The sequence below is a fragment of the Columba livia genome, unplaced genomic scaffold, assembly GCF_036013475.1.
Source record: "Columba livia isolate bColLiv1 breed racing homer unplaced genomic scaffold, bColLiv1.pat.W.v2 Scaffold_134, whole genome shotgun sequence".
In the NCBI taxonomy this organism is placed as follows: domain Eukaryota; kingdom Metazoa; phylum Chordata; class Aves; order Columbiformes; family Columbidae; genus Columba; species Columba livia.
This window is the reverse complement of record NW_027043030.1, coordinates 695,001-720,084: the sequence shown is the minus strand read 5'-3', so window position 1 is coordinate 720,084 and position 25,084 is coordinate 695,001. Positions and strand designations below refer to the sequence as shown.

Genomic DNA, 25,084 nt, shown 5'->3' with positions numbered 1-25,084 from the left:
AGTCCAAGTCAGAACAAACTCCAAAGTACCTTGAAGCATTAATGGCCCCACTGAGGGCTGTTACTGACAAAGCCTCCCCAGGGACTCGTTAGAGCAGATAATTGGAGGCAGTGATTGCATCAGGCAAAGGCAAAGTGCAGCAGCTCTGATGCTGAGAAAGCCCTTGGTTTGTCTGATGAAGGACAATGGCCAAGCCTTGAGCCCCTGCCCCTGGGAAGGGAGATCCTGTCCCTCACTTGTGGGTCAGGTTCTTCCTGGGCCTGTGGGGAGTGCGATGCCCAGTGCAGGACAATCCTCACCAGCTGTTCCTTGAAACACAAAGTCATGGCTGATCCAGAGTCCTTCTGAATGACCACAGCACTGCGCTCAGAATGACATTTCTTTATCCTGAACTCCACTCTGGACCTCCAGAGCTGCAGTGTCTGATGGTTTTCCTTTCTCATGCTGTTTCCCAATACAAAAACAAAAAAAAGTGCCATCACCTTGGAAAGTGATTTTCAAGAGTTCTTGAGCCACTGCTATCCTTCAGTGTCAATGTTCTACCCCAGCCAGCAACTAAGACCACAACTGCTGCTCATGTACTCCCCCAAACTATTAAGTGCGATATGGAAGATAACCAAAGGGAATGGAGAAACCCGTGGCTCACAGGTGGCTCAGGGCTCTTCCTGGGGATGTGGGGAGTGCAATGCCCAGTGCAGGGCAATGGTGTGACACCTCCTGGCCTGCATGGGGGTGCAAGGAGGCAATGGGGTGCCATGGCCATGACAACCATGTGTCTCCTCTTAGACCTCGGTGGCAGGGACATCAGCCATAGCCAGGGGGACAAAGACCTTGGCTCTTTCAGGGACATCCAGCCTTGCCAGTGCTCTTGGCCATGTCCACCATGGTCCATCCTGCACTGTGGCAGAACTCTGGCTGTTTCCCCACAGGCTGAAGACACCCCATGCGGTTCCCCACCTTGTTCTCAGCCCAATGTGTCCCCAGCTGTGCTGCTGTCTCTCCATCCGCACCAGCTGTTCCTTGAAACACAAAGCCATGGCTGATCCAGAGCCCCTCTGAATGACCACAGCACTGCACTCAGAATGACATTTCTTTATCCTGAGCTCCACTCTGGACCTCCATAGCTGCAGTTTCTGATGGTTTTCCTTTCTCATGCTGTTTCCCAACAACAACAAAAACATTAAATATTGACACCATCTTGGAAAGTGATTTTCAAATTTTCTGAAGCTACTACTGCCCTTTCTTGTCATGGTTTTACCACAGCCACCAACCAAGACCATGAGAGCTGCTCACATCCTGCTCCCAGTCTCCAGGTGGGATAAGGGAGAGAAGTGAATGGGAAGGGAGAAACTTGTGGGTTTAGACAAAAAATTAATAAGAAAATAAAAATAATACACTACTACTAATAATATACTTATACTAAGATATACATAAAGTAAAATATATGACACTCAGTGCAACCCCCACGTAACTCCCATTGTGCTGAACAGGCAGCCCAAAAGAAGAGAGCACCCTGGTCCTGAACAGCTGATCCCAGCAAGAGAAAGTACGAGTGCAAAAGGCAGAGAGGCCCAAGGGCCAACTGAAAATCAGCAAAACATCGTAAAACTGAACTAACACTGAACTCCCAATAGAATGGAACTTCCGAACAGAGCTAACCAATGTAGCCGGAAAACCAAAACTAGCTGGCTGGAAAAGGCATCTCCAGCTGTATACCGAGCATGACGCTAGTGGTAGAGAATAGCTCATTGATTGACCTGGATGTCAATCAAGGTGCTGTCCTGTCTGTGCCCTCTCCTGACAATTTGATCATGCAGCTGGACTCCAAAGAAGTCCTTGGTTTCACTGACAATAGTCCAGGTTAATTAAATATCAATAGATAAATTAAATTAAGAAAATATACTCAGTGCTATCCCCCGTGTAACTCCAGTCACACGGAGCAGCCAGTCCTGCAGAAGGGAGCACCTTGGTCCTGAACAGCCCATCCCAGCAAGAGAGAGCAAAAGGGCAACAGGCAGAAAGGCCCAAAGGCCAGCGGCAAAATGGCAGAACGGCAAAAGGCCGAACTGACATCGAACTCCTGACAGAATGAAACTTCTGAATGGAACTGACCAAACCAGCTGGAAAACCCAAAGTAACTGATGTAACAAGCCTAAAAGCCGGCTCCAGCTTTAGACTGAGCATGACGCTAATCATAGGGAATATTTCATTGACCAGCCTGCATGTCAATCCAGGTGCTATCCTGTCTGTGTCCGCTCCTGCCAATCTGCATCTGCAACTGGATGGCCGAAGGAGTCCTTGGTTTCCCTGACAACAGCTAAGATATCAGTGAGTTCTGACATTCCTTTCATAGCAAATGGCAAACACTGTAAAGCTGCTAAAAGACAAAACGAACTCTATCCCAGGGAAGAAACAGCATTATCTCATTATTCTCATAGTAAACCTAAACAAGAGACTGTACTGGCTGTGAAGGAGAGAGGTTCAAAATGGATGAAGAAAATTAACTCAATTTCATTAAAACCAGCACGTTTCCTCAGGCTCCACTTCACCAGGCTAAAGAAGTTTGGGTCTCTCAACATCTCCACACATGACCCAGACTTTCTCTGGCCACACGACAGCTCCTCCCGTTCCTCCAGAATGGGGAACCTCACACTGGGACACAGGGCTCCAGGTGTGACCACACCCGTGCTGAGTCATGGTGGACAATAACTGCCCTTGTCTGGGTGGCCACGCTCCTCCCAGTGCAGCCCAATGTGCTCATGGGCATGTTCCTGTTTAGCACCACTGAGAACTGGCTGAACATCCAGGCTCAGAGGGTTGTGACCAGTGGCACAAAGCCCAGCAGGACGCACCATGAGGAGCACTGAAGGACACCATATCCCTACCCTACATCTCTTCCCATTTTGTGTCCCCTGGAACCACCTCAGTGACAAGGGGGAGAGCACTGCCTGTATGGGTGGAGGAGATGGGGTCTGGAATGAGGGTCCAGGGGCAGTTTCTCCTGGTTGTTCATGCAGCAGCAAGCTGGGTTGGATATTTGGAGAGAGGAACTCTTCCTAAGGGCCTCCAATGGGCATGGGGATCGTCTATTGTTTCCTGCACGCTGCCTTTTCTGGTGGAGATCACAGAGGCTGCCAGCCCTTTAAAGGACCCAGGACAGGCCTTGTCCTTCCTCTGGTCACAGCTGGACCCCAGTTCTCCAGCTCAGCCCCAGCTCAGGAACCTTGTCTAGGGGTGACTTTTGGGGTAAGGTTGACAAGAGGGGTGCATAAGTTTGTCTCAAGGACATGTGATGAGCACCAGGACTGAAGTACCAGAGCAAAATGGTGTGGCTTCTGGGTGAATACTTTCTGCAGTGCAGGTCTGGACACAGGGTCCCAGACTTGCTTTCCATTACACCCTTTAGGAGGTAAAATGCACTAAGAGATGGCAAGTGGAGGACACCAATCCTTCTCCAGCTATTTCCCAGGCCTGGTGAAGCACCAGGACAGCAAGGACTTCTGGCCCTGCACCGTTAACTCTGGGTGTTATCTTGGGGCAGCTGAACACCAGCAGTTTTCTCCCCAAGGCAATTTCCAGCCCAGGTCAGCTCCTGTCTCATCTCCCCCATCCCTCCTCTGATCTGCTCTGGTGCTCCTGGCCCCATCCTGTGCTCCCCACAGGGCCCCAACCTGGCACTGATGCTTTGCAGAGCAGGTTGGCTGCAGGACCATGGGGTGACTGCACACTGGTTGTGCTGCTCAGTGAGGGACACAGATGCAACTGGCTGGGCTGCACTGTCACTGAGCTCTTTCCTGGGGCTCTAAAGCTCTGGAATGGGTCCAGAGCATTTCTTGGGACTCAGTGGGTTTTTCGCTCATTTCGGTTCAGCAATGCCTTCCTTGTCCTTCAGGTTTCCAGAAACTGGTGCACAAAGATGCCGGTTATCCCCTTCCCAGGGGCAGAGGTAGGCTGACCAGCCCTTAATTCTTCAAATCCTCTTTCAGGCCCTTCTTGAAGATGGGTTTGACATCTTCCTTCCCCAAGGACCTCAGAATTTCTCTGATTTTGCTGTCACTTTTGAAAGCACAATCCAGAATCACGGGCAATGGTGATGTAGCAGACAGGAGCACTTGCAATGAGTCGTCCCAGCAGCTGAGATGAATCTCACTGGGCCACTGGGGATTGTTCCTGGAGTCACACACAGAAGTGCCAGAGGTCCATCAGAGCCAGTCTCAGGAATTCTTATGCACCCAGGGATGCTCAGAGACAGAGTCTTTCCCTTTTACACAGAAGCAGGAGTCACAGTGTCTGTCTGGCCTCCTGTTGCCACTCCCAAACGATGGGAGACACCTCAGCCCTGTGGTGGGTCACCCTGCTCTGCACCCATCTGAGATGTCCCACATCATGAGGAATGGACACAGGGACCTCAGTTCAAGGAAGAAGATCCCAGTGGGTAGTTTCCCATGGGCTGTTACTCCCATCGTGAAGTGACCTTGAGACACTGTCTGTCCCACAGACCTTCATGGAACCCCCAGGAATAGCTGATGTTGTTAGTGTTCACCTGGGTTCATCTCATCTCACATCCATGATGTGCGTGCTCACATCTCATCAGAACAATGCAGACATGGACTTCTGAGCTACTCATTCCGTGTCCCTCCGTGGAGGGAAGAGCAACCTATGTGAGTGGGGGAGAGAGGCCAGAGCTAGAAATGGTGGTTGTGAGGGGCCAGTCCATGACGATGCCCTGGGGCAGCTTCCCTGGGGTGTCCAGTGCACAGGGGCACAGCCCAGCCCCTGCTCTGCTGGTCCTGCAGGTCTCTGGCAGGAGCCTGGCTGTGAGAGGACACTGCTGTGTGCCAGCCCTGCACACACACACTGTTCAGCTGTACTCTGGTGGTTTCATCTGTGACCATTTTCTTGCTCATATGTTTGAGAGAAGGTTAGGAAGAAGAGCCAAACCATCATGCACTGCCCATAGGAGATCACCTTTCTATCTGGAAAGGCTGTTGTGAGGCCAGCTCTGTCACAGCAGTGCCCATTGCCTGTCCCTGCCTGCACCCACAGCACTGACACACAGCAGGACGGTGACCAAGCTGCCAGAGCACTCAGGCCTTGCACCAACACCAGGGATGAGAAGGAGAGTGTGGGAGTGGAACCAGAACAGCTCTGGAAGAACAAGCGCTGCTGCTCCCTTCCAGCTCTTCTCCCCTCCTCCCATGCACACAGGAACTGTCCCTGCAGCTCCAATCAGGCCTTCGTGAAAGGATCCCATGAAAAGTCACTACAGGGCTCTTTATTTTCTTTAAATACACAAAGAGCATGGCCAGTGATTATGAAAGAAAAGCAGAAAACCAATTTGAAAGGGGATGGCAGCATTATCACAATTTAAAAAACACCACCAAGAAAATATAGAGATGACAGGCTGGGCCTATAATTAGTTTCATTAAAACTCCGATATAGAAGCAGATGGGCAGTTTGTTGCTTCATAACAGACTAAGATCAGACTTTCCAGAGGGCATCTTTGAGCTGCTGGTTATTGTGCTGTTTTTTTCTTTTCTGCAGATATTCTATCTTCAAAAACATGTCCAGGGGAAAGACTCAATGGATCATAGTCAGTCAGGTTTGAAGAGAGCCCTGAACATCTCCTTCCCAAAGCAGGGTGACCAGGTGAGGTTCTATAAGGACACCACAAGAGACCATGTCCAAGGCCTGGCCCAATTTCATACATACAACATGCCTGTCTATCCCCTGCCCATTTTGGTTCACAAGTCTCTTTCTTGTCCTTCAAGTGCCTGCAGATGGCTGCAGGAGGACTTGTCCCATCACCTTCCCAGGGACACAGACAAGCTGACCAGCCTGTGATTCTCCCCATTCTCCTTCCTGCCTTTCTTGAAGGTGGGTTTGACGGATGCCAGGGCCTCCTCGATTGCACTGTCATTTTGAAAACACAATCCAGAATCACAGGGCAACTGCGGTGAATCTCACTGGGTCAGTGGGGTTTGTTCCCAGACTCACACACACAAATGTCAGGGTTGTGCCAGGTGTCCATAACTCAGTTGGCTTTGTGGACTCTCAGCTGAGGCAGAAACATAGAATACTCTGATAGGAAGAGAGCCTTGGGATCATTGAGTCCAACCATAGCCCAGCTCTCACACTAAACCATGTCCCTGAGAACCTCGTCTAAACACCTTTAAACTCCTCCAGGGGTGGTGACTCCCCCACTGCCCTGGGCAGCCTGTTCCAATGCCTGACAACCCTTTCAGAGAAATACTTTTTTCCTAATATCCAATCTAAACCTCCCCTTGTGCAAATTGCGGCCAATTCCTCCTGTCCTATCACTTGCTACTTGGGAGGAAAGACCAAGACCCGCCATATTGCAACCTCCTGTCAGGCAGCTGTGGACAGTGAGAAGGTCTCCCCTCAATCTCCTGTTCTCCAGGTTGAACAGCCCCAGCTCTCTCAACCGCTCCTCATCACACTTGTGCTCCAGACACTGAGCAGCTGTCTGTGATGACTGTCCTGGGCCAGTTTCCCCAGGTTGTCCCATGAACATGGGCACACACCAGCCCCTGCTCTGCTGGTGCTTCAGGGCTCTCCCAGGAGGCCTGGCTGGGAGAGGACACTGCTGTGTACCAGCCCTGCACACTCACACACTTCAGCCGTTCACTGGTATTTTCTTCTCTGGGGCATTTGCCAGTTCAGCCCTCCCACCCCCTCCTGAATTGTGCCACCCCCCTGCCCTCTCCCCAGCCGAGCCCGGCAGAGCAGCCACACTGGAACTGGAACTGGTCCCACAGCAGTGGGGACCAGTGAGAATGAAGGACAGTGAGAATGTTCATCCAGCCAGCAAGCTGAGTGGGTCTCCAGCACAGGCAGCTCCAGACCCAGGTCCAGACTGGCTCCCCAGGACAGCATGAGACATTTGGCCTAGGAGATCCTCAGGAAGGTCCTGCTGCCACAGTGCCAGGGCCACCTGCCCCAAGCTGCCACCTGCAGCAAAGGGTTTCTCTTTCCATGTCTTTCCTGCACACATACAGTGCCCCACTCTTCTCCTGGAACATCCCATCTCCCCACAGAGCCCTTTCCCAAGACAGCTGAGCTATGCTGACCTGGCCAGCTCTTCCTGCCCCCCTTCCCACGCTCCATACAGCTCCGACCTGGCGGTGCTGCTCTGCAGAGCAAGTGGGCTGTGGTGCCCAGGGCCATGGGGTGAGTGCGCAGGGTCATGCTGATCAGGGTGGGAGGAAGACCCAGCTCAGGGTGGCTCCTACTCACTCCCCCTCAGCACACAGACATGGCTCCTGCAGCCCCAGAGATCCCAGAGAGAGGATAGAGGATTCTGGCCAAACAAGTCAGTGCGGGGTCCTTTATTTCATTTATACACACAGAGAGTACAGCTATTTATTTAGACAAAGACTATGGGACACACCAGACAGGTAGATATGGACACAGCCATAAGAAGTGATAATTTTGCTTGTGGATAGCATTAATACAAACAAGAAAAGCACACACCAAAGGGGAAAAAAAAAATAAAAATAAAAAAACAAAGCAGAAAAGCTACTACAAGTGACATGCAGAAGCAGGAAGTCACTTCATTACAGCTTTTGAAAAGCAGTCATCACTTTCCTTACAGACTCCTTGAGTTCCCTGTTCCTCATGCTGTAGATGAGGGGATTCACTGCTGGAGGCACCACTGAGTACAGAACAGACACCACCAGATCCAGGGACTGGGAGGAGATGGATGAGGGTTTCAGGTTGGCAAACATGGCAGTGCTGAGGAACAGGGAGACCACGGCCAGGTGAGGGAGGCAGGTGAAAAAGGCTTTGTGCCGTCCCTGCTCAGAGGGGAACCTCAGCACGGCCCTCAAGATCTGCACATAGGACACCACAATGAATACAAAACACATAAAAGCTAAACAGGCACTGACCACAAGAAGCCCAAGTTCCCTGAGGTAGGGGTGTGAGCAGGAGAGCTTGAGGATCTGGGGGATTTCACAGAAGAACTGGCCCAGGGCATTGCCCTTGCACAGGGGCAGTGAAAATGTATTGGCCGTGTGCAGCAGAGCATTGAGAAACCCAGTGGCCCAGGCAGCTGCTGCCATGTGGACACAAGCTCTGCTGCCCAGGAGGGTCCCATAGTGCAGGGGTTTGCAGATGGCAACGTAGCGGTCGTACGACATTATGGTGAGAAGGTAAAACTCTGCTGAAACTAAAAAGACAAACAGAAAGACCTGGGCAGCACACCCTGCATAGGAAATGACCTTGGTGTCCCACAGAGATTTGGCCATGGACTTGGGGACAATGGTGGAGATGCAGCCCAGGTCGAGGAGGGCGAGGTTGAGCAGGAAGAAGCACATGAGGGTGTGGAGGTGCTGGTCCCAGGCTATGGTGGTGATGATGAGGCTGTTGCCCAGGAGGGCAGCCAGGTAGATGCCCAGGAAGAGCCAGAAGTGCAAGAGCTGCAGCTCCCGTGTGTCTGTGAACGGCAGGAGGAGGAACTGGGTGATGGAGCTGCTGTTGGACATTTGCTGCCTGTGGGCATGAGGACCTGTGAAAGGAGGAAAAGGCAGTGACAAGTTAGGGGAGACTTCTCTGAGGAAAATAAACATGCTGTTTCTCACGGAAAACCCCCTCCCTGATGGAGGGATGTTTCAGCTCATTCTCTCTTTCTACCAAGTGAGAAAAAACTGTTCATCACAGCTTAAAAGACAGCTTGGGCATCTGGTTTCCATGAACATACATCTGGGGCAAACCTCTTTAGTTGGTGCAGAACAAGAAGTGACCGACACTTACACCCCAACCCCAGAGAGCAAGAGCACCAGGGACAGGTGGAGAAACAGAGAAGGACACTGCAGTGTTCCCGAGAAACAAAGCAAGGACAGAAAGGCAGACGGGCATGCTGTGGAACCTTCTCCTGACCCGGCTGTGCTGCTGCCACTCACATAATGACACTGGAGAGCAAGTACCTTTAGCACCTTTTTTGAGTACCACGTTCCAGGAACCCTTCACCTGGAGGTCCAGCTGCTGAGGTGGAGACGCGTGACCTGGACCCCATGGCTTTGGGGCAGAGGGTCTGCTGGGCAGGAGAGGAGACCAGGGGTTGCACTTGGAAATGTATCTCCAACTGAGAGCATGTGAGAGAGGTTCCTAAATCCCATCCCCAGCATTTCTGGTAGCAGTTAACTCTTCCTGCCCATGTCTGTGCTGCCTGCAGCTGTGTCTCTGTCCCTGGTCTGCTCCCTGTCAGTGTCACAGACCCCGTCCCACCTGCTGTGTGCTCAGCTCTGTCCTGCTCACACCTCCTGGCACTGCCCAGGGGCAGCTCTGTGCCTGCAGGGGCTCAGGAGCAGCTCAGACCAGTCCTAACGAGAACTGGGGTCTCAGTGTCTGCTCCAAAGAGAGAAATAAATCCCCATCTCCCACTGCACACCCAGCCAACCAAGAGTGGAAAACTGAAAGCACAGACTCCTTCCCTTGCAGCTGTTCCTGTCTCAATGTTGTTGTTCAGAAGGACCCTCTGCCATGTCTGTGGGGGGATCTGGAGCTCTGAGCAGCCCTGACCCACACAGCCCCCTTCAACCCCACAAGCTCCCTGCCTGCCCTGCCGGGGGTCGCTCCTTCCACCCACAGCTGCTGCCATGGGATCTCCCGGGCAGGCTGAGCGCTGACCCTGGCAGGCGGCAGAGTTCCTGCCCGGCACAGCCCTGGGGTGCAGGGACCCTGCTCTGCAGGACAGTCCTGGGCACCCCTGGGTGCTCACCCGGCTTCACAGCTGTTCAACATGGCCTGACAAGAGCCCCGTCCTTACAGACCCCACAAGTTGTGCCTGTGCCAGTTTCAGGAGAGGCCTCCAGGAGCTACAGCTGCACTGCCCTGCACCCAGAGACTTACCATGGCAAGGGCTGCAAAGGTTTCTCCTCCAGTGAGCTCTCAGTCATCCTCCCAGTCCTGACCACCTTTAATGTCTCTGTGCCTGGCTCCTGTGCCCTCGGTGCTGCAGGCAGAGCCCTCAGCCCTGCTGCGTGTGCAGAGGAGCTGCTCCTGGGCAGAGCTGTCTCTCTGCAGCGCTGCCACTGCCATGAGCTCCCTGTGTCCCAGGAGCCCAGCCCAGCCCAGCAGCACAGGAGCAGCCCAAGGCGCTTTAATGACCCCTCTGGTGGGTTTGGTGCTGAGTCCATGGACCTCAGACTCTGAGGAGAAGCTGAAGAAACTTCTCTGGAAGTCAAACTCAGATGCAAACTCCAAAGTTTCCTGTAGTATTAATGGGTCCCACTGAGGGAACCTACTGAGAAACAACATCCAAGTTTGGTTAGAGCTGAAAACTGGAGGCAGAGATGAAAGGTCAGGAAAAGCAAAGAAAAGGTGGCTCTGATGCTCAGTAAACCTGGTTGTGTTTCATTAATCAAAGGGCCAAGCCCTGACCCCACTTTGGAAATCAGATCCTGTCCCTCCCACGTTGCCCAGGGCTCTTCCTGGGACAGTGTGATGTGAGGCTGTGCAAGGCCAAGGGCAGGACTATGGTCCCACACCTCCCAGGTTCCTGGCTGGGGACAAGGAGGCCATGAGGCCCCTGTGCTGGAAGGACAAGGTGTCTCCTCACAGGCATCAGAGGTGCAGACAACAGCCATAGCAAAGGGGAGAAGGAGCTCATGTCTGGTGGGGCTTTCAGCCTCTTTCCATCCCTTGATCATCTCCACAACAGCCTGTCCTGTGCTGTGGCATCCCCTGCACCTCTGTCCCTGCAGGCTGGAGACATCCCCCCTGCTGCCCCACCTTGCTCTTGTCTGAGCATCTTCCTTCCTTTGCTGAGATCTCTCCATCCTCCCCAGCTGGTCCTTGAAGCACAAAGCCTTGGGCTGATGCAGACTCCCTCTGCTGACCTGCTCCCCCACAGCACTGCCCTTCCATCACATTCCTTTCTGCCCATGTCCAGCCTGGACCTCCCCAGCTGCACTTTGGGCCATTATTTCTTTCTCAAGCTCTTTCCCACTATGAAGAAACCTCCACCACCTCTGAAACCGCCCTTCAAGCACTCTCAGGCTACTCCTGCACTGCTGCAGCCTCCCCAGCGCTGCTGGGCCAAAGCAGCCCAGGTCCCTCAGCACCCCACACCATGTGCACAAGGTGCTGAACCTGCCTTGGCACAGCCCTGCACTCTCCAGTTCCTCCCTGCTGCTCCAAACTGGGAAGCCGCACACTGGCACACACCCGTGTGTGTGGGTCACACCAGTGCTGAACCGAATGGGACGAGAACTGCAGGTGTCTGGGTCCCCACGCTCCTCCTCATGCAGCCCCGTGTGCAGCTGCCTTGTTCATGGTGAGCGTGCACCCACAGGCTGGTGTGGTGGTCCTTGATGTTTCCAAGAGAACCCAAGTCTTTGTCTCCTTGGCTATGGCGATCATCTCTGCCAACAAGGCCTGTGAAGAAACATGTTGTCCTCAGACACCGGGGGCAGCTCAAGGCCTCCTTGCACACCCCCAGTAAGGGTGGGAACTGTCACACCATTGTCTTTCACGCAGCATCACACACCCCACATCACCGTGCACCAGCAAGGGCCCCGAGCAATGAGTGAGGCAGAGGATCTGCCTCTCCAGGGGCTCATGTGGCAGCCCTTGTATTGCCCAGGCCCTTCTCCTCAGGGTCACTGCTCAGCACGTCAGGTCCTGCTCTGTCCTGATGGATGAGGTTATTGTCCTGCCCTGATACAGAACTGGAGACTTCAACTTGTCAAACTTCAGAGCTTCCTGATGGGCAAATACCAGATATTTGCAAGGTCTGGACTCTCCCCTGGCTGAAGCTCCATTTGCTCAGCTGTTAATGTTTGCATGCAGATGGTTTATCCTGATGAGGGTGTGTCTCCCAAGAGAACAGCGTGAGGAGTTACTGGACACTACAAATACCACCTCCTGGAGGAAATTTGGGGTCTTGGGTGTCTGATACTCATAATGTCAGAGCTCTGGAGTCACAGGGGTTGATTCCTTTCATGTGGGAGAGCAGCAGGAATACGTGGAGCTCTCTCTGGGGACAGACAATGTCAGCTGAAGGTTGAGGAGTCAGCATGAGAGGGCAGAACAACATGGGCTGTGTTTTGGTGGGTGGACATCAGCTACAGACTCACTGATGAGGAAGAGGAATGAGATGAGGCCTCCTCCAGACACATGAAAGAAGCCTCATGTTTCCAGGGCCGTGTCCTCATGGCAGACCTGAGATATCCCAATATCTGCAAGGTACCGGCCATCCAGGAGGGTTTGGAGCTCATTGACAACATCTTCCTGACACGGGTGACTGAGGAGTCAGTGGGGTGTGGTGCCCTGTGGGACTTCACACTTACAAACCAGAAAGAGTTGGTCAGGATGGAACAGTCAGGGATGGGAAAGTGGAGCTGAGGCTCCTGGGAGATGAGAACAAGGCCAAGAGCAGGATTTCAGGAGAGCAGGATTTGGCCTGCTGAGGGACTTGCTTGGGTCCTATGGGATATGACCTTGGTGTCTGCAGTGCTTTTCTCTCCCATCTCCTCCCTCCTCTCTCCCACCTGCTGTAGTGCAGCGTTTTTTACCCTTTCTCAAATACAATATGCCAGAGGTGCTGCCAGCATCACTGAGTGGCTCAGATTTGGCAAGGACTGGGTCCATCTTGGAGCAGCTGAAATCGGCTCTGACTGACACTGATCAAACTCCTGTTGTCTTCTCAGAGCGGTGACAACTGTAGCACACCTATACTCAGCCCCACTTCCAAGACTTTTCCATGTAAACCAAGTACAGGGTGACAACATGTTCGGTGTTACAAACTACTTGATCATGGAGAAGAAATGGAAAAGATCTTCTGTCAGCAACCTGAGGAATCCTGCAGTCAATGAGCAGGTTCCTATGAGGAACTGCAATTGCCCTGGCATTCATTGATCAGTCAAAGCTGTAGGTGCCAACATTCTAGAAGATCTTGGGACAACTTCTAAATGTGGCTGCCTGGTGGGCCAACAAGAGTGATGCTCATCTGAATCTGTAACTGGGAAATAAGGAAGAACTGGTGAGGGATGTGAACATCAGTGTCCACCTTGGCTGTTGTGACCAGGACACAGTGGGGTCCCAGGCACCAGAGGGGAGGGAGGAAGGCCAGCAGCAGAGCACAAGCTGGTGGGCTCCAGAGGAGAAGGCTTTGACATACTGGGGGATGGTGGGCAAATTGGTGACATGGAAGTAGGTCTGAAGGGTGAAGGACCTCAGGAAATCTGATCAGCCTTACAGAACAGCCTGCTGCAAGCACAAGAATGATCTCTTCAAATACCCTTGAAAAGAACCATTTATCTCTTGAGACTGTTTGCCTGAACTGTTGGAGCTGCAGGGCACAAAGGCAGCACAGGGGAGTTGGGGGCAGGTGAAGCTGCAAAGGAGGAATTTAGAAACCTTGTCCATGAATGCAGAGAATACGCCAAAGCTACCCTGGACTTGATACCTATACCTGAATGGCAGCAAGATGAGCTGACGGAGCTTCACTTGCAGTAGAAGAATAGACAGGGTGATCATGGGCCTGCTGCTCAACTTCATAAGAGTAGAATCAGATGGGACTGAGGTTCTTCATGGCTTCTTTGCCTCCATCTTCACCAGCAAGGTCTCCTGGACTTTGTTCCTGAAGGCAGGAGTCTGAAGAACACCCAGCAGTGGATGGGGCTCAAGTCAGGGGTGACCTGAGCAAACTCAGACACCATTACAGAACAGGAGATGGGTCACTTGACCAGCTCCTGAACACAAGTATCGCTGTGCTGTGGCACCTGAGATTGCCAGGAACACCCACCTCTTGGTCCAGAAGAGTGTGACTCCTCTTGAGCTGTCCTGGCCTGTCTCCTCACTCACATGGTGATTTAGTCACCCACTTTTCTGACATATTCACTCTTTATCAGGAGCCGCTCCACATCAATATGAACTGGAGGCTGCTGATACAACCTGTTCTGGAAAGGGAGGAAAGGGCGAGCAGGGAAGGAAATAGAAGAAATTTGGCTTTATTGCTGTTTATTATGGAAATGCTCTCTGTTTGGCTATTCCTGAAATCTCTCTAATCATCCACACCAGACTTGAAGCCTTTAGGAAAATGATGCACAGAGCCTTGACTTGTAAGAGCATTTTAGATGCTAGTGAGCCCTCTGGTGTCGTAATTCTGAACTGCAGCTACTGAAACTGAACAAACCTCCAATGAAGTGAAAGGCAGAAGAAAACCCTAAATTTCTGAGGGTGTTTGGACCCCATGAAGGGCCATCACTGACACAGCTGTGAAGGAAACAACCAGTGCAGGTCCCTGTCCCTGTAAGCTGGTGAAGGAAAGACTTGGAGACAGAGGTCACAGGTGGTGAGGGCCATGTGGAGGTGGCTCTGATGCCATGTCAGCCCTTGATGCTTGTTCATCACCAGAATGGCTGAGCCCTGACCCCTGGAACCTGGTAGATTTTTCTCCAATGTTTTTCAAGGCTTTTCCTGTGGTCATTATGAGTGTTTTGTGTTTTTCGGGTGGTGTTTATGTCAAGTGCTGTTGCTTTAACTGCAAGGCTCTGGTTTTCTGTGCAGTTGGAAATGCCTGTGAGCAAATCACAACTCACCCAGCTTCTTTCATACACCTGGAATGGTCACCAGTCACCACAATGTCCCAGTCCCAAACTTGCTTGAATCCCCTATTTGGATCCATACCCATCACTGCAGTAGGTTCATGGATCCACCAGGTTCATGGATGATTCCTGAGGACCATCCAAGTGTGGGCAGTGTAAGAGAGGAGCAGAGCAGGGTCAGCTCATGGGCCATGACTGAGCACAGCCACCCCAGCAGCAGCCGTTCCCCATCTCCCAGGCACAGCCATGCCCACAGCATGCAAATGGCACTGCCATACATGATTAGCCCAAGAGAGGCCTTTCTTCCTTCCGTATTCCCAGGAAGATCTTCCTCCTGTTCCTCCTCCACCTGCAGACATCAACTGCTTTCCATTTCTGGGCTCAGACATGGCTTGAAGGGTTCACTGAAGCCATCAGCCATCTCATTGCTTCTCCCTGACATGCCCTGACCCTCTCCCACACCTACAATGGCCAATCACGGCTGCTCAGGCCTCCCGCTCTTCAGAAGAGGCCTTGAGCTTCTTGGTTCTTCCTGGTGCTTATTATGAACTTCCTCGCTCTCTCCAGAGTTCATGGTGAGCTTTCTTGTCCGTAACAGCCCTTTATGACCATGTCTCACTAAATGGTTGTGTTTGTATGATAATTTGTGCAGAAAGGGCAGTCACAGGACAGCACCCAATATGTCAAAACTGATGCCGACTGAAATGCCGTAAATCCCTGATGAGTTCCCCCTGTGTCTGTGTCTCTCCTGGAAGGAGTCTGTCCCGAGAAGGGGATCCAGCTCCTGCCACTCTCTGCAGAGGCACATGAGCAGTGTCCATCACCTGGGGACACAAAGGGTGACGTTTGCCAGACACCCTTCATCTGAACCACTTAGATGTGTGCTTGTGGATGAGGTATGGAGCCTTATAGTGCAAATACCTATTCAATTGTCATTGCCAGAGGGGCGACCACAGATGCAGTGTACTATTTTACAAATATGTAAATATAAGCATATGCGACTGACATTCCTAGACAAATTACACAAACACTTGAAGGATTATTGATGCCTTTAACATGATTATCCTCAGAAGCCCCACCAGCTTTACATCTCATGAAATGGGATCCAGAGTCCAAGGGCAGGATGGTTTGGGCTCTGTGCTGGGATCTGGAAACTGAAACGTGCTCCCATCTCCCAGCCCCCTGCCCTCCTCAGTGAGGGCGTGAGACATTCTGCCAGCGAGGGCTGAACTCACAGCCATGACCAGTATCTTATGTCCAACTGCAGCCAGTGGTGTCCTGCCAGCTCAGGATTGAGCTTCCATTGCGGGAGGTGTTTAAAAGATGTGCAGATGTGGCACTTTGGGATATGGTTTAGCGGTGGTCTTGGCAGTGTTTGATTTATGGTTGGACTCCATGTTCTTAATGGTCTTTTCCAGCCTAAATGATTCCATGATTCTCTGATTCTGTGATTTGGGTTGAAACCATTTCAATTCCATCACCTCCAGCTTCCCTCGGAGTCGGCTGTTGTGTGGCACAACTGTCCTGGCTCTCCAGGCAGGTTGGGCACTGGGTTGCTGTCTGCATTGTCAGTTTTCCCCTTCCTGGGGTAAAAGGCTGTTGAGCAGAGACAGTTGTAGAGATTTGGGTCACAGGGGTTTGCACCAATCCTGTCAAACTCTGAGCGGGATGAGCTTTGGAGCGCAGGAAAAATGGAAATGCTCTGAAGGATGTTTGTGAACAGAGATACTGTCACTGATAACAGTAACAGGGAACTCCTTCTTCTCACTGGTGATTATGATGATGAACTAAACCTCTTTAATTTCATTCCTAACAGTCATTCTTACTTTTCAAAACATCTCCTATATCTCAGTAGCTGTGTCTTGCAAGAAGTTCTTAGAACAAGGATTTTTCTCTCACTTTTTTTTAAAAATCATTTAAAGACTACAACTCTTGGACAGAATTACCCCAAAATCATCCTTCTTTCATAACTTTTCTTCTTTTTTTTATCCTGGTGTGCAGTGGAGGAGGCATAGGGGAATAGTTTCTTTTTGAGACAAAGGCGGCCAAGGAACAGATCCCAGGTCAGTGCAAAGCACAAAGGAAGCCAGAATCTTTATGTGTGTGCACTGACACACACTGTCACCTGCATTTCCAGTCTCTGCAGTCCCAACAGTGCCGCAGAGTCTGGAGTTCTGAGCTCCCTTCATCTGCCCTGTGTGACACGTGTAAAATGGAACCACCCCAGTCCAATGGCTGGTTTTGATTCTCTTCACAGCCTGAAGCACCACATGAGTCAGGAGACAAGCCAGGATACCCAACAAGGACTCACATACACTTCGCGTAGATTTTAGGTGTTCCCTGGCATCTCAGCAGACATGTCAAGCTGATATCTGGGTGCAAGGATCTGGTCAAGTGTCTCATCTCCATTTCTGTAACGGCGGCTTTGCTGCCTGGCTGCTGTACAGACTCTGTACATGGATGCTGACACCTCTTGAACAACCTGCTCTGAAAGGGTTAACAACATGGGCTGTTCTTTCTGGAAGGGTATTAGAACAGCAAAAAAGACCCTGGGTTGGGGCAAATGAAAAGAGATGCAAAAGTTGTGGTCAGGACTATTGGGGGCACTTGTAAAGCAGACCTGGACCTCATGTGAATTATTCCTGTGCTCAGGGAGCACCTGAGAGCTGTCCCTAAATTGAAAGCATAAAGGAGAAGGAAGGACAGTGCCATTCAGGCTCAAAAGGACCTCGGGAGGTGTCTTGACCAACCTCCTGCTCACAGCAGGGTCAGACCAGATTGCTCAGGGCTTGATCCAAACACGTCTTGGTCACTTTCTGGGACAGAGTGGGTGCGCACTCCTGGGAAACAGCTTCCAGTGCTGGACTGTCCTCAGGACTGGGAAGTTTCTCCCTTTCTACAGCACCTTTCCAAGCCCAACCATCCAGATTGTTTTTACCCATCTACTTACACACTGACACAGACCAGACTTTACTGCCTTGGGCACAAGAATGTTGTGGGGGATGATGCTGAATGCCTTGCTGACTTCCAGGTAACAGGCCATTGTTGTTCTCCCCACGTCCAACACCCTGTCATTTCCTCACAGAAAGCTAAGAAGATGGACAGGCTGCTCGCTCCCTGAAATGCCTGCACACCAATGCGCGCAGCATGGGGAATAAGCAGGAGGAGTTAGAATCCTGTGTTCGGTCGGGAGATTATGATCTGGTGGCAATTACAGAAACATGGTGGGACAGTTCACATGACTGGAATGTGTTCATGGATGGCTATGCCCTTTTCAGGAAAGACAGGCCAGCCAGGCGTGGTGGTGGAGTTGCTCTCTATGTGAGAGAGCAGCTACAGTGTACTAAATTCTGCCCAGGAGTGGATGAGGAGCGAGTTGAGAGTGTATGGGTCAGGATCAAGGGGCAGGCTGGCAGGGGTGACACTGTTGTGGGCGTCTGTTACAGGCCACCAGATCAGGCTGAGGAAGTTGATGAGGCCTTCTATGGGCAGTTGAGAGCGGCCTCACAGTCACAGGCCCTGGTTGTTGTGGGTGATTTTAACTTCCCTGATGTTTGCTGGAAGGACCATTCAGCCAGCCAGCCACAGTCCAGGAGGTTCCTCCAGTGCATTGGTGAGAACTGCCTCATGCAGATGGTGGAGGAGCCGACTAGGAGAGGTGCACTGCTGGATCTCATCCTCACTAACAAGGAGGGTCTGGTCGAAGCAGTAAAGGTTGAGGGCTGCCTGGGCTGCAGTGACCACGAGATGGTGGAGTTCAGCATCTTGTGTGGCAGGAACAGAAGAGCAAGTACAATTGCAACCCTGGACTTTAGCAGGGCTAACTTTGGCCTTTTCAAGCAATTGCTGGGGGAAATCCCATGGGCAAGAGTGCTTGAAGGAAAAGGGGCCCAAGATAGCTGGATTGCATTCAGAGAATGCTTCATCCACGCTCAGGATCAGAGCATCCCCACACGAAGGGAGTCAAGGAAGGGAGCCAGGAGGCCTGCGTGGTTGAATAGGGACCTGTTGGGTATGCTCAAGCAGAAGAGGAGAGTTTACAGGTCATGGAATCAGGGGCTGGCCACTTGGGAGGAATATAAGGCTGCTGTTAGAGGATGTAGGAAGGCAGCTAGGATAGCCAAGGCCTCCTTAGAATTACAGCTGGCGAGAGGGGTCAAGGACAGCCAGAAGAACTGTTTCAAATACATAGCAGATAAAACTAATACCAGAGGCAATGTAGGCCCACTGATGAACAGGTGGGTGCCCTGGTGGCAGAAGATACAGAGAAGGCAGAATTACTGAATGCCTTCTTTGTCTCTGTCTACTCTGCTGGGGGCTGTCTTGGGAAGCCCTGTACCCCTGAGACCCCGGATGAAGCCAGGTCAATGGAGGAGTTTGCTTTAGTCGATGAGGACTGGGTTAGGGAGCAATTAAATAGTCTGGACATCCATAAATCCATGGGTCCAGATGGGATGCATCTGCGGGTGCTGAGGGAGCTGGCTGAAGTCATTGCTGGACCGCTCTCCATCATCTTTGCCAAGTCTTGGGAAATGGGGGAGGTGCCCGAGGATTGGAGGAAAGCAAATGTCACTGCAGTCTTCAAAAAGGGCAAGAAGGAGGACCCGGGTAATTATAGACCAGTCAGCCTCACCTCTGTCCCTGGGAAAGTAATGGAACAGCTTATCCTTGGTGCCATCTCAAGGCATATCAAGGATAAGAGGGTTATTAGGGACAGTCAGCATGGCTTTACCAAGGATAAGTCGTGCTTGACCAACCTCATAGCCTTTTATGAGAATGTAACAAGGTGGATGGACGATGGCAGAGCGGTGGATGTGGTCTACCTTGACTTCAGTAAAGCCTTTGACACAGTCTCCCACAGCATCCTCACAGCTAAGTTGAGGAGGTGTGGTCTAGACAATAGAGTAGTGAGGTGGGTTGCAAACTGGCTTAAGGAGAGAAGCCAGAGAGTGGTAATCAGTGGTGCGGAGTCTAGTTGGAGGCCAGTATCCAGTGGAGTGCCTCAGGGGTCAGTACTGGGGCCAATATTATTCAATATATTCATTAACGATTTAGACGAGGGAATAGAGTGTACTATCAGCAAGTTTGCTGATGACACCAAGCTGGGAGGAGTGGCTGACATGCCAGAAGGCTGTGCTGCCATCCAGCGGGACCTGGACAGGCTGGAGAGTTGGGCGGGGAATAACCTAATGAAATTTAACAAGGACAAGTGTAGAGTCCTGCATCTGGGCAGGAACAACCCCAGGTTCCAGTATAGGATGGGAAATTACATGTTAGAGAGCAGTGTAGGCAAAAGGGACCTGGGGGTCCTGATGGACAACAGGATGACCATGAGCCAGCACTGTGCCCTTGTGGCCAGGAAAGCCAATGGCATCCTGGGGTGTATTAGAAGGGGGGTGGTTAGTAGATCGAGAGAGGTCCTCCTTCCCCTCTACTCCACCCTGGTGAGACCCCATCTGGAATATTGTGTCCAGTTCTGGGCCCCTCAGTTCCAGAAGGACAGGGAACTGCTGGAGAGGGTCCAGCGTAGGGCAACGAAGATGATTAAGGGAGTGGAGCACCTCCCTTATGGAAAAAGGCTGAGGGAGCTGGGTCTCTTTAGTTTGGAGAAGAGGAGACTAAGGGGGGACCTCATTAATGTTTATAAATATATAAAGGGTGAGTGCCATGAGGATGGAGCAAGGCTCTTCTCGGTGGCAAACAATGATAGGACAAGGGGTAATGGGATCAAGCTGGAACACAAGAGGTTCCGCTTAAATTTGAGAAAAAACTTCTTCTCAGTGAGGGTGACAGAGCACTGAACAGGCTGCCCAGGGGGGTTGTGGAGTCTCCTTCTCTGCAGACATTCAAAACCCATCTGGACATGTTCCTGTGCAACCTCACCTGGGCGTTCCTGCTCCAGCAGGGGGATTGGACTAGATGATCTTTTGAGGTCCCTTCCCATCCCAAACATACTGTGATACTGTGATATTGTGATTTGCCACAATGGTCTCCCAGGGCAGGGAAAATGGTACATCTAGTGCCTCTCATGACCACTGTCTGGGGGTTAAAAGACTCTATCAACTTCGAAGAAGTTATCAGGTGCCACTCGAAGAAGTGAGCGCTGGTTTCATCATCACTGTCTTGATCTGAAAGACACTTATTGAACACTGTTAGTACGGCAATTCACATCATGCAGTTCGGTATTGAATATTTTCACCTAAACTCAAATCCCCTTGAGGTACACACTGAACTTCTCCATCCTTAAGCATCACCCACCAGGTGCTGCCAGGTCCCTGGGCAAAAACAATCCCACGAATGGGCTTGACTTTGCTGAGCCAGGATTAACCCAGACTGCCTTTCTTAACATGTTTTTCATGTGTACTACAGGGACTTTATCTCCTTCCGCAGTCCGTAGAATTTCTGATTGGGCAGGTCCAGCTCCATTAGTTGATCCTCTAGTGTTGACCAACCAAGTGGCTTTTGCTAAATGTGACTCCCAGTTTTAAAAGGTGTCGAGGGTTAAGATTGCGGGGTGACAATAAAACCCTGGCAGATGTATTGTTAACCCCCTCTCCCCACACCCCCCACTTCCCCCTCCCTCTCCCCTCTTTCCACTCAGGACAGACGATCGGGAGGGAAAGAAGGGCAGAGTGAAGAGAGTTGGAAAAAATTAAAGATGTTTTACTAATGCTACTAATAAGAATAGAGAAAATAATACAAAATATACAAAACCAATCTTGAAAGTCTCAGCAACTGCAGAGCTGGCAACCAAAGTCCTGGACTGGACTCTGCAGCCAACCGGAGCTGGATTCAGTCTGTCACTAGGCCTCAGTTTGCAGGGACGACTAGCAAGGTCCTCTCCTAATGTCGGCCATAAGCAGAAGGGAAAAGGGACGAGATCCTCGTGATCTCCCACTTTATATGAAGTATTCACGTGAATGGAATGTTATACACAGTTGGTCAGCTTCTTGCTCATGGGTTTCTCGTCGCCCCTCTCGCGAGATGTCCATCCCTGCTTATCAATGAGTTTGCATTCCATTGCTAGGTTTACCAAAACATGTGTCTAGTTCTCCAGGAAAATGCAGTTAATATGGAGCTTTAGCTGACAGGCAAATTCACTAAAAGAGAAACTTGTTTTTAGCAAAACCAGGACACTATCAAAACCAGCCTTTAAAGCTTGGTGTAGGAAAGAAGCAAACAGATTGATGTCTCCGGGAGCTCTGCGGTGCGATCAGACCAACTCTCTGGGCACTACCCAGCGAGACACACAAACCTTCCCGCACGGACACAGCTCCCGAGCACGACTCCAGCCCTCCCTCATTGCTCCCTTGCATTTTTCAGCATGGCTTTTGCTGTTAATTTAGCAAGAACTCCTCCTGTTGGCAAATTACTGTTGGTAATACATAATACATAATACATAATACATAATACATAATACATAATACATAATACATAATACATAATACATAATACATAATACATAATACATAATACATAATACATATTAAAGTGAAGTACACATTGCTGAGTCAACACCTTGAACTGGGCACCTGCTGAATTGGAACTGGGAGGCTTAGAGGAGTCAACGCAGCTGTGATTTAGGGCCCAGCAAGTCCCGTGTGTCAAAAGTGTTCCAAATCGTGCCGAGGAAACAGATGCTTCCCACAGAACGATGTGGGTATCTCTAGATGGACATCACTACCTTTCTGGCCACGGCCCCAACTGAACTGTTGTGGCACAGCCCGCAGCACCAGAACATGTCGCCGGTCACCTCCCGCCTGAGGAGCGCAGGTTGGACAGCTGTGGCAAGTTACTTGCTTTGTTCCATGTCAGTTTTACTCCTTTGGCTTTTCGGGAAGTGAGGCTGTTTCACGTCCACTCCATCATGACGTTCCAATTTCCCTGAAAGTGCTGGCGTCACCTTATCCCAGAGAAGGACCGCGCTGTGAGCAGGAGGAATACACCAGTCCAAGCCAGGAAAAGAAGGGCTCTGCTCCGGGGACGTGGCGGTGCTGTGCTTTGTCCTGAGCCCCCAGCCGATCGCAATACAACTCTGCCCTTCCCAGGCAGAAATTCCCTGCAGGGCAACTGGGCAGCTGGAGGCTGGGGAGAGAGATGCTGCTGCTGCCCGGTGCTGCCCCAGCCATTGCAATCAGCTCTGGGTCTGTGCAGTGCACGGGGGTGCTGGGGAAGAGGAGGATGCTGCGAAGGCTGCAGCCCGGGGCATGCAGCAGCCACAGACAGCCATGGCTGGTTTGCAATGCGCCACACAGGGATCAGCAGCTGCTGCGGCTCTTGGCTGACTGGGTTTATACCTGAGCCTCCCTCCATTTCTGGGCCCCAGAAACCCAGGGCAGAGTAACTCGCATCTGAGACGAAGCTCTGAGCGGGTGGATTTCTTGTCAAGACCAGCACTGTTTGCGGCGCTTCTCCCCGGTGTCTCAGGCCTGAACGTGCTCTCGTGACGCTGGAAGCCTTGTGCATCAGAGCCTTGTGCAGAGATGGGTCATGGCTCAGATTTCCAGCAAGGGAGTGAGCAGCCGGCTCTTCCTGACTTGGAAGACCCTCGGTGGAGGAGAGGGACCACATGCGGGTTTGGAGGGTCTCGCCTGTATCAGCTCATGCAGGTGCTCCGAAACACCCCTGCAACGGGGAGGTTCCTTGTGAGACGAAGGGGATGCCGTACGGTGCAGGTCAACCAGGCCAAGTCGGCAATAGATCTCAAATGTTCAAGTCCTGGACTGGAACTGGAGACAGGCAAGTGGGAAGGGAGCTTGAGGGGGATCCAGCCAGACTGCCGGCTTGCGGCAGCACCAGCCCAGGGCTTCCGGCAACCAAGGCCGGGACACCCCGAGGACAGAGATTTCCTGCAGCCTTCTTTGTCCCGAGGTGGAGCAGGAGCAGAGGAGCACAGGGGGAAAACTTGTCATTTTTTTTTTAATTGGCTTTATTGATTTTGAAAACAGTCCAAGGCCGAGCAGAGGCTGGCAGCACCATGTCCTCAGGGCAGGTGAACGCCGCGGTCGCGGCTCTACTCCTCTTGCTGTCCCGCGGTGCAGCTGCAGCGGAAAGCCCTGCGCAGAGCCCGGAGCGCCCTCCTGAACCGGGAAGGCCGTCGCCGTGGAGCCGGGCCCTGCGCTGGGCAGGCGATGTCTGCCCCATGCTCTGCAGACATTGGAGAAACTGTGTTCTCTTCTTCCTCCTTTGCAGCTGGGACGAGAGGGGCTGTGCTGGCCTGTCTCTCATCCTCTCCTGCCAAATGAGCCTCAATGGCTTCAAGTCCTGCAGGTGCTGGTGCTGCCATTGGAACATCCGTGCACTGGGCCAGGTCCTGCTGTTCCAGCGGTTGCTGGCCAGGTCCCTGGATCTCAGCCTCAGCCCTGCGCACCGCCTCACTGACGATGTACTCCACAATGTCTGACAGGTCCACATCGTCCTCTGTGGGGCTGTGCTGGGCAGGTGCCGGGCGCTCTGCCTCTGCTGCCGCCTCCGTGTCTGTGCTGGTCAAGCCAGACCCCTCCTGGGGACCTGCAGGGGCGTCCTGCAGGTGCTCCTGGACCGAGGGGTTGATCCAGGTGCTGTGGATGCTGTCTCCGCCTTGGCACCCCTCTTTGCTGTTCTCATCTTGCAAGTCCATGAGCTGGGCCAGGTCCTGCTGTTCCTCTGGTTCCTGGCCAGCTGCCATGATCTGAGCCACAGCCCTGCGCACGGCCTCACTGACGATGCGCTGGGCTGTGTCCCACAGAGCCGCGTCGTCGGCTGTGGCGCCCTGTGGGGCAGGTGCCGGGCACTCTGCCTCTGCTGCTGCCTCGCTGTTGGTGTTGCGAGGGCAGCCAGACCCCTCCTGGGGACCTTTATGGTGGTCCTGCAAGTGCTCCTGGACCGAGGGGGTGACCCAGGTGCTCTGGAGGGTGTGCTGGCCCAGGCTGTGGCCGATCTGCGGGCAGGAGGAGGAGCAGGACACCTCCTTGTCAGTTGGCATCTTGGGTCTCCTCTATCAAAGAGCCGCAACGGGCACCCAGGGGAGATGCTGCCTCCTGAGAAGCTGCTGCTCCTGAGAAGCTGCTGCTCCTGAGAAGCTGCTCTCCTGGGAGTGAGCACCCCAGGGCTCTCGCTCCTTAAATACCCCCACGGTCAGGGCGGGGTCCCCCGTGTCACAATGGCCTCTGGTGATGTCGACCCCGTGTCACAATGGCCTCTGGTTATGACGTCACAGAGCCCGGGCGGTTGTCATGGAGACACCCACCTCCGTCCCGGCTGGGACTGGCTGTGCGCGGCATGGGGCAGCCCCTGCTTGAAGGAGGAGGGAGCAGAGAATGGCGAGGGAAGCTGTCCCCAGCACACAGGACCCCGTCCCCCAGAGCTTTGCTCAGATGCTGCTGCCTGCTCCGCTGCACCTGCAAGAATCCGCATTCAGAGCTTGTTTGCAGGACAAACCAAGGGCCACTCGACAGCCTCACCACGCTGATTCTTTGTTTTTGTCATGGTTTGATCATGGGGAGACAATCAAAACTGTGGGAGTAGGTTTC

General features: G+C 52.3%; 1 protein-coding gene across 1 annotated transcript in view; it reads left to right on the top strand.

Annotated features, from left to right (window-relative positions):
* The first annotated feature begins 1,721 nt into the window (after positions 1-1,721).
* The window catches only part of LOC135577699 (cilia- and flagella-associated protein 52-like), a 39,360-nt gene continuing 15,997 nt past the window's right edge, over positions 1,722-25,084 (top strand). The window contains exons 1-2 of the mRNA XM_065047820.1: positions 1,722-1,860; positions 3,893-3,946. Coding sequence (XP_064903892.1) covers positions 1,722-1,860; positions 3,893-3,946 — 193 coding nt within the window. The remainder of the gene's footprint in view (positions 1,861-3,892; positions 3,947-25,084) is intronic.